The sequence below is a fragment of the Trachemys scripta genome, chromosome 4 (genome assembly GCF_013100865.1).
Source record: "Trachemys scripta elegans isolate TJP31775 chromosome 4, CAS_Tse_1.0, whole genome shotgun sequence".
NCBI lineage: Eukaryota > Metazoa > Chordata > Testudines > Emydidae > Trachemys > Trachemys scripta.
In genome coordinates, this window is record NC_048301.1 from 16033965 (window position 1) to 16043831 (window position 9867).

A 9867-nucleotide genomic window follows, 5' to 3' on the forward strand; every position below is an offset into this window, starting at 1 on the left:
TCTTTCTTTGTTAACAAATGACAAAAATAGGAGGTAAAAGGTATTATTTAAAAAAAATCTGACACATTAAGAAGATCAGGTACCCATTTGCTGTTTATTGAAATATTTTCATATTCTGCAAATGAACTTTAACTGATAGGGACAGTGTTATTTTCTGTAGTCAGAAGATTTGAGTATTGGCCTGCTAAACCTAGGGTTGTGAGTTCAATCCTGGAGGGGGCCATTTAGGGATTGGAGGCAAAAATCTGTCTGGGAATTGGTCCTGCTTTGAGTAGGAGGTTGGACTAGATGACCTCCTGAGGTCCCTTCCAACCCTGATATTCTAAGATTCTAAATCTGCCAGTACTAAGCCAAAGATAACCAGTACACTTTCATATTTAGTATGTTTTTCAAATTAGCCTTCAAGGTATGGAACTAACCTATAAATCATAATAATGAGCCAGTTTATTTGAAAACACTTTAAAAATTACTTATGGAATTATTTGTTTATGTTTAAGTGGTTGCCCAGAATTGAATTAAAATATAAACTATTAAATGGATTTAAGGTAGGATTTTCAAAAGCAGTCTTAGGAGCAAAAGTCTTATTGATTTAATCAAATAGATTGATTCAGCCTCAATAAATGGGAATCCTATAATTGATTCCAAACTTTTACATTTATTTTTACATTGGAAGTTACTATACAACAGTGTTAATTTACCCACAACTGATTTAATATTGTTATTGAAGTTTACTTTTTGTTTAGCTTTGAAAGTGTGCTACAAGATAACTCTTCTAAAGAACTGCACACATTACATTAGTGAATATTATTCCTATGCAGTTCATACACTGGAAGTTATTGTTATTGCAGTAATTGGAAAGGTTAGTCAACTCTTCCTGGGATTACCAGGGTAAGAAAATTTAAAAAAATGAAAATGCATATTGATTACTTTTCTGAGTGAATAATTTTCTGGTTGGTGGGTATACAACAAAATTATCATTTAAAAACGTGTCTAATTCTTCTAATTCTAATTCTGGAAGATTGTTTTAAATCTTGATAATTTTATTGACAGGGGCCCTATGAGCAACACAGTTCTGGAGAAAATTAAAAAATGTATGGATTCAGTACAGAAGGAGAGAGACACTTTAAACAAGCTGAAAACTGAACAAGATAATTTATCTAGGTATCTGACGTGCATAGATAAGGAATTAACAGAAAGCCAAGTGAAACAACTTGAGCGATGGTGGGAACACATAGAGCAATCAGTGCAAAAGAAACATTATCAACTTGTGTCAGAAATTGACGAATTTAACCTTCTCATGAACAAAGCACAGGACATTCAAAAGTTGATAGAGCACCAGCAGCACTTACAAGCTGGGTTGAGTTCCCCAGATGGACAAAAAACCAATTGTCCAGTATTTTGGACCTCTGAGCTACAAGCCATTAAACACAGTGTTTCTTTGTTAAAAAGAAGCACTGAGCTGCAGATAAAAAGGATTTGGAGTGAGGAAGAAAAGAAAACTTTGGAAAATTCAATAAATGATTTGCAGAATCAGTTGGAAGTATTGGAGCACCAAACTCCTCAGGAGGATGTTCAGTTCCTTAGCTGTGATCCCAAGAAATACGAAATCATGAGAAGGATGAAAGAGAATATATCATGGGTCAAAGATTCATTGTTTTCTCTTGATCAGAAGGCAGCACTTTTCCCAGATGATATTAAAATACAGATCAGAAATTTCAAGGCTGTGAACAGTGCAGCTATAGACAAAGAGTCTACTATTGTGTCACTGGCTGATGAGACCCAATGTATCATTCCTGATTTGAATCCAGAGGACGTTACTGACCTGAGCGCCCTGTTACAAGAATTACAGAATTCATACCAGGTGCTTGTTTTAAAATCAGCTCAAAGATTACAACAGCTAGAATTCCAACTGGAAAAAAGGCAGAGGCTTATTGCAGACATAGAAAGAGTTCACAGCCAGCTTCAAAGTGCTGAGACACTGACCATTCCTGACATAAATCAAACAATCACGTGCTCTGAGCTAGGCAATTTACATGTCATTTTAAAGGAGCTTTCAAAGGAAATACAGAAGATGGAAGGTCTCATCTCATCACATCTCCAAGAGAGTGAGCACTCACATGGGGAGCTAAACATATTCGAACAATTATTTCTAACTGACCAATTAAGATGCCTTAGGAATAGAGCTAGGAAAATACAGAAGTTAATCCAGAATAAATGCCATACAGTGGAAAAAAAGATAGCTGTCTACACAGATCTCTCTGAAAGAATAACTTCATTGCATCAGGAGCTTAATGATCTATGGTGTGATGTATTGAAACTGGAGAGAGAGGAAATATTAAGTGTAAAAGAAGAAGTTAAGGATAAACTCAATGTGCTTAAAGAGAGAACCTTAGCTGTTCAATCTAGTTTGATACAAATAACGAAGTACAAGGAAATATTTGACTTTATAAGGCTAAATTGGGACACTTCACACCTTGATGAATTGCAAACTCTATTTCTTGAGATTAAAAATAAACTTGAAGGGAAGATTAAATGCTTTGACAACTTTGTTATAGAATATGACAGGCATCAAGCATTGCTAAATGAAATCCAGGCCATGACATCCAGTATAAAGAATGAAGCTGACATACTAACAAATAGCCCTGGCTCTTCCACAGAAACCAATTTTATATCGGCACAAATTTTGTGCCACAGAGTTCAACAAATCAGGTACTTAATCCAGGAGGCAGTAAATCAATTAAATATAAATGAAGTCTTTGATGTATCACTCAAAGAGGCTAAGACACAGCAAATAAAGAGACTGGAGGAAGATATTGATGAGTTGCATCAATTTTTCCAAAACATGATAGTGGATCTTCAGGCAGAGTATGTAAATAAACAAGATTTCCAGAGCAAATTGGAATGCACATTACATACCATAAAGAAGATTAAATCTGAGTTTCAGGAGCCTCTTCTGGTAGACTTGGAAATGAAAAAAATTCAGTATGAAAAGATGCATTGTGAAGCAATGCGAGACATGGTGCAAGCAGAATTTTGTGCCCTGAAAGATCTAATGGGTAAAGAGAAAGAAAAGCAAAAAGAAAAATCTTATTTTATTGCTGGTATAGAAGCAAAATTAGATGAACTGGAAGATCTTGAAATACAGCTGAAGACAGATATTGCTTCCCGTGTAGTAAGTATCTTTAGTAAGAGTAAATAAGATTGTACATCCTTTTGTAAGACTTGATTATCTGTCCAGGGGTATCCTCACTACAGTGTTAATATTTTCATGACTTGTAGATACTCTATTAAATCAAGTCACTGATTAAGATTGAAACCCTCATAGCCGTCTCAGGAGTGGTTGGATTATTGGTTACTTTTTAGATCATGATGCCAATGAACGAAGAAATTATTTGTGTTAAACTTATTATAATCAAACAGTGCCAGATTCTCTGGCCTGTTGCACTTCTTTTGCGCCATTCCAGTGGCATACAGGGAGCAGAAAGCTGCCATATCCACCCTGCTTGTCATTTCCCTGGCTTGGGGGAATCCCCAGCCACATATATTTGAGTGTGTGGAAGGGATTGGGAGAGGTCACAGAAAAGTGCAGTTTGGGAATGGATTATGGCCCCTTTGGGTAGATGAGAGCAGCCCTGAGTATACACATGTGGGCTTTCTTTTGCTTTATGGACATTACTAAGGGTAATATGCACAGGCATCCTCTCCTTCCCAAGTCTGTGTGAGGGCTTTAGGGCTTTCATCCACTCCTTAGTCAGGAATGCAGTTTCCATTAACAAAGCCCTGCTCCCTACCGCCCCCACCCCACAGTACTTTGGCAACAGCTGAAATTTCAGCCCTCATCTTGCGACTGTGAGTGTGATCAGTCATTCTAAGATTGCAACACTCTGCTATGACTTGCTGGCGCGAAAGTGTCGTGTACTTACCATGCTTCCTGACTCTGTCCCATGGTACGTCTACACTGGGATAAAAGCCCTGTGGCATACCCCCGGCTGGTCTGGGTCAGCTGACTTGGGCTCATGGGGCTAAAAATTGCTGTGTAGATGTTTGGGCTCAGGCTAGAGCATGAGCTCTAGGGCCCTCCATCCTCGCAGAGTCACAGAGCTTGGGCTCCATCCCAAGCCTGAACGTCTACACAGCAATTTTTCAGCCCTGGCGCCTAAGTCCTGTGAGTCCCAGTCAGCTGACCCAGGCCAGCGGTGGTTTTTTTATCCCCGCGTAGACATACCCCCAGTGGCCTCTGAGAGCATCACCTGCCAGGCCGACTCATGTCATTTCTCTGAAATGGCCGTTTTGCAATCCATTGTGTCCTGCAGTTTTTCTTGATTGATCATTTTGTCTCTTAAATGCTTTCAGAATGCCATAGATGAAGCTCATGAGAATGTTAAACTTTATACCAAAGCTGTCCAAAGGGCTGTGGATCTCCTCACTGAATATGAAGCCAGAATTCTCTCAGCAAAAGTTGATCTTGGTAGCCTAGAAGAGTCCTGCCAAATTCTACATTGGAAACAAGAAGAATTTGAGTCTGCAAAGGCAGACATAGAGGATCTGACCTCCAAACTGGAAAACATAATTAAACCAAGTGCCAAATCACAACTGAAAAATACCTTAAGTGAGCTAGTCTCTAAGAATTCAATATTAAGGGAGAAGGCACAAAGAAAGAGAACTGATATGCAGAGGTAGGTTTAAGTGATCTATGTACGCAATGATACAAGGAAGATGATTGACAGTAAATGTGGAATCTCGTTTTTACTGTGATGGATCCTTATAGTTTAATAAAAACGTGCAAATACATGCTGTTCCCAGATGCTATTCTAATGTGTGAAAATTACTCTAGACGAGGCATATTTAAATTAATGTATAAAGCATTTGCTTTGAATATATTAAAATTAGTATACCAGCCAGCACTGAGTCTGGTGCAGGGATCAAACAGGGAGACAGAGCATCTCCATAATCCGAGGCTTTGCCTCTGGTACAGCAGTTAGCCTAACATGCTCCTTTCACAGGCCATTCTAGTACACCTCTACCCTGATATAACGCTGTCCTCAGGAGCCAAAAAAATCTTACCACGTTATAGGTGAAATCGCATTATATTAAACTTGCTTTGATCCGCCGGAGTGCACAGTCCCGCCCCCCCCCCGGAGCACTGCTTTACTGCATTATATCCGAATTCGTGTTATATCGGGTTGCGTTATATTGGGGTAGAGGTGTAACTGGAGATAGTCAAGGCAAAATCAACACGCAAAACACAGTGTCTTCTGTTCCCGGCCCTCAGATACGTGTACCGAAAGCTCATTTTATCTTTTTGCTTTTTTTGTTTGTTTAATTCTTTGCTTGTGATCTAATGTCTTTGATTATGTCAATAATAATGTGAAAAGCAACTCTTGGAACAGGACTTGTTGAATTCTTCTTCTTTTGGGCTGCTCCCCGGCTGAGCAACAGGAGAGCACGAAAGTCTTCAGGTCCTACACACACACCAATTGTGTATGTAGATGTTCATATAAATTATTTCTTTGCAATAGGGTGGTGGGTAAAAGAAAAAAAATAATTGGTATCTGGAGGCCATTGTATACCTCAATTTTTGAGGTATCTCTGATATTAAACCTAAAATATTCGGCAAGTATTGCTTTAAAAGATATATTTGTTCAGAGCTGTTTGTTACATTAATATTACACTGTGCATTAAAACTGAGGCAAGGAGGAATTATGGTAAAGTTTGAATAGTTTGCTAATTGTGTTTCATAGGTGCTTTGAAAAATACAAAAGCTACACAAAAATCAAAGAGAAGGTATGTGCTAATCTTAATGAACTGGAAAAGATTCTTGGACAATCTTTGTCCCAAATTCCAAGGTCTTATAAGGAAGCTCTGGAGCACTTGGAACAAAGCAAGGTAAGCGTGTCTCTGAAGTAGCTACAAACCCCTGTACAAAACAATGATCCAAACAGACTCATTAGGTCTTTAAACACAAAGAGTAGAAGTGGAGTTAATAGGCCTATGTTTTCCTGAGGTTAGGTTTAAACGGGCCATATATGATGTATATATCATAGTGTTTACCAAATAAACTATCTGTGTTTCAGATACTTTTGTATCCATGCAAATGTATTATTTTTAGCACAAGTTCCTCCATGCTTCTTGATTGGGGCCTAGACCCAGAAGATCCTTGACCTTGTTTTCTCCTTGGAATGGGAGGAGAGGGAGAGAGATCACTGTTTCTTCCCTCCTACTTCCCTAAGGCCTGGCCTCCTGTTCACATTGCTGTGTTAAAAAATCCCTAGTTTAATCCTTTTCTGGCCTACTGTTGTATTGTACACCCCATCACAGGCTTTTTATATTTTATATCTGTAATTCCCCAATAATTACTCCTCCTGTGAAAAAAATCCCCCAGAAAATAAAAACAACCCCCCACCCTTTATTCCTGGTAAAAGGCATTTCTCTGCAGGACTAACAAAACAAAGATCCCAAAAAAAGGAGAATGTTCAAAAAGTCAAATACACCTCTACCTCAATATAACGCTGTCCTCGGGAGCCAAAAAATCTTACCGTGTTATAGGCAAAACCGCATTATATCGAACTTGCTTTGATCTACCAGAGTGCGCAGCCCCGCCCCCCCCGAGCGCTGCTTTACCGCATTATATCCGAATTTGTGTTATATCGGGCCACATTATATCAGGGTAGAGGTGTATAAGGAACCTTCTTAAATGCTGGGGGTGAAATCCTAGCCCCATGAAGATCAGTGGAAGTTTTGCCATTGTCTTAAATGGAGCCAAGATTTCACCCAATAATGTTAACATTCTCTTTTTGAGCTTTTTTAAAACTTCCAGAAAAACTTTACTCAAAATGAGATGTGGCATATGACATCTCAAGTGGATTGGTTTCTTTTTGGGGAAGTTAGAGATGTTAGAGATGTTGAACCTTAGCTAGGTGGCTATCACGATGCTACTATGAGGATAAAGTAAAAAGTGGTTAGGCTGGTGCTCTATAGTAGATATTGTATAAGCAAATTCTGTTTCCACTGTTATATATTCCAAACTCTTGCCCAGTTCTCTCTGTTTGTCTGGTTTATCCTGGTCTGCCTTATGTTATCCGATATAAAATTGGCTATCGGTTTAGTATCTAGGCATCAGACAACAAAGTATCTGTTATTTATCCCAGAAGACTAATCATGTAAGGAGTTGTTTTATTAGATATCCTGATATACAATATTGTTCTGTTTATTATTTGTATCAAGGTTTTGGTCTCTAACCTTCTTTCGGCTGAAGAGGATCTAATGATGTTGAGATGGGACTCGAGAGACCTGAGCATGGTGTGCAAAGGAAGTGACTGCACGCTGGTCAGGATTGTGTCCGCACTGTGTGGAAAGTGGCTTGGTTTGCTCGAGGCTGCAAAAGAATGGGAGATTAACTGCGAAGAGCTAAAACAGGAATGGAAATTTGTCAATGAAGAAGTAAGTGGCTTAATGGGTTGTAGAATATTTTGGGAACAAACATAACAAAACAGGATGCTTAAAGAAGATTACGGGGCCAAATCTTTGGCTGGTGAAAATCAGTATAGCTCCCCTGAAGTTTACACCATCTGACTGTCCCATTATCTATTACCTTTTCTTAATGTAAACATTTATAGACTGAACTGCTGAATTCAGTCGGGCTACTCATTGGGTTTGAACTATGCATGTACTTATGTGCTTTGTTGGATCAGAACTAAAGTGCTCAGTACCCTGCAGGATCAAGCCTTGAGCTCTCAGTCCACACACTGAGCTCCCATTGCTGTTAGTGTGAGTTTGATATGCATGTCAAGGACATAATATAATGTGAAATGCTGAAGAAAGTGCACTTTATCTCATACTTGTATTCTTTATTTAGGTGGAACGGCAAGCAATAATTCTAGATAATCTTCAGGAAGAACTACCGGAAAGTCCTAAAGAGAAAGAGAAGGCCTCCACAGATGCACTTTTAGAATTGCTAGACTATGTGGACTGTTATGAGGAAAACATGGACAGAGAGCAACTGTTATTGCTTTTACTACTTCATCGTATAAGAAGCATTCTGAATGTGCCTGAAAGCACTGAGAGAAAAGCAGACGTTCCCATTCGATACGAGATACATGCAATGCAAGATCGATGTAAAAAGTACGTACAAGAAACTACACTGCAAAAACATCTTACACAGAACTACTTAATAGCAGAATGTTTTACTTGGCTCACTTGCATTTTCTTCGTACTAAGAAAATGTTTCAAAAAGTTTAATGAACTTCAAATATGGGCTAAAATTATGTGAAGGATGTAAAATCTTGAATTTTAGAGGTATTGAGGACCTGCAGCTCCCAGTGACTGGAAGGGATGTTGCAGGTGTCAGCACCTGTGAAAATCAGCCTCCGTCTGTGTATTTGTGTACAAATTTTTATCTTTATCACTTCATTACTGCATCATGTACCAGATTTTCAAAGGGATCTCAACCTGGTTACCAAATCTGTGAGCAAAATTGTACACTTTTGTGTTTCTTCATGCTTGCTCTTTGATGTCTAAATCTTTGTGCACTTACTTTTCAATGCCTGTGTCTCTACACCTCAGCTGTAAGTGTGTAAGCTCTATGTCAAGCCTAAATTGGACAGTTAGATGGCTGACCTACCCAATTTGCTTGACTAAACATACTATATTTACTTTTATCTGAAGATTCATATGTAAAGAAACTTAGAGTGTGAAGTCAAAAGTGACTTAAGTACCAAAAAGTAAGCACGCCAAAATATAGACATGCATTTTAAGGCACAGATTTGGTTCTAAATGTATATTTTTAAATATCAGCATTTAATTTTGCAGAATACTCTTTGGAATATTTCACTTTCTAATGAATATTGAGACTAATAATTAATGTTTTCCCAATGCAAATCTTCTTTTTTTTAAGGCTATCTCAAAAGGCTCAAAAACATAAAAAATCTGTGCAGTCTGAGATTCAGGAAAGAGACAAGATTAATGAAGAAATAAATGCTGTGAGGAGTTCATTACAAAAGGCCTCATTTTTGTTGGGTGATGGAGAGTCACAAGAGTCTACTGAAAAGGCAGCACGGTTGGAGGTGAGTAGAAGACTGTCACATTGTATGTAGCTGGTCTCTGCTTTTAGATACTAAATTTCACACAGGGGGCTGGAGCCTGCTCCCATTGAAATCCGTGGCAAAATATATAAGCACAGTGGGATGCGGACCAAATCCTTGGCTCTACAAAGTACGTGGCTTGGAACCAGCTAGAGCTTTGCGACCTGATCATGTGCCACAGCTACAGAGGCCTGTTCTGACCCTAAGGAGGGACTCAGCCAATCCTGTCTCACTTAGAAATGGCTGCTCAGCTTATATGCATCTTCTCATTCCTCCCATCCTGCCCAAGGATATCTTCGAAGGGGCTGATTCTGATCTCTTGCAGTGTATTTTGGCAGTAGCTCCACTGAAGTCAATGGATTACACTGGTGTAAAATGTTTGTAAGTGAGATCATTATCAGGACCTCAACCTCCTTCAGTTTTAGGGGATGTCTATACAGAGTCTTAGGGTTACCATACATCTGGTTTTTCCCGGACATGTCCGGCTTTTTGGCAATCAAACCCCCGTCCGGGGGGAATTGCCAAAAAGCCGAACATGTCCAGGAAAAATACCGGCCGGGCACTTCCTCTCCCACGGCTGCTCTGCTCCTCCCCGGACTCAGACTTCGGCTCTGTTTAAGAGCCAAGCTGCCCGAGCCAGCGCTACCGGCTTCGGGCAGCCCCCGTGCCTCCGGACCCTGTGCCGCCGGAGCAGAGCAGCTGGAGCCGGGGAGGAGAAGTGCCCGGCCGGCGGCTGGGGTCCGGAGGCACGGGGGCTGCCCAAAGCCGGTAGTGCTGGCTTGGGCAG

General features: G+C 39.7%; 1 protein-coding gene across 7 annotated transcripts in view; it reads left to right on the forward strand.

The window, feature by feature from the left end:
* The window catches only part of SYNE2 (spectrin repeat containing nuclear envelope protein 2), a 257594-nt gene that overhangs the window by 113403 nt on the left and 134324 nt on the right, over nucleotides 1-9867 (forward strand). For all 7 annotated transcript variants that reach the window (XM_034767822.1, XM_034767824.1, XM_034767818.1 and 4 more), the window contains 6 exons: nucleotides 1051-3172; nucleotides 4354-4676; nucleotides 5742-5886; nucleotides 7225-7440; nucleotides 7856-8121; nucleotides 8894-9062. In XM_034767822.1, coding sequence (XP_034623713.1) covers nucleotides 1051-3172; nucleotides 4354-4676; nucleotides 5742-5886; nucleotides 7225-7440; nucleotides 7856-8121; nucleotides 8894-9062 — 3241 coding nt within the window. The remainder of the gene's footprint in view (nucleotides 1-1050; nucleotides 3173-4353; nucleotides 4677-5741; nucleotides 5887-7224; nucleotides 7441-7855; nucleotides 8122-8893; nucleotides 9063-9867) is intronic.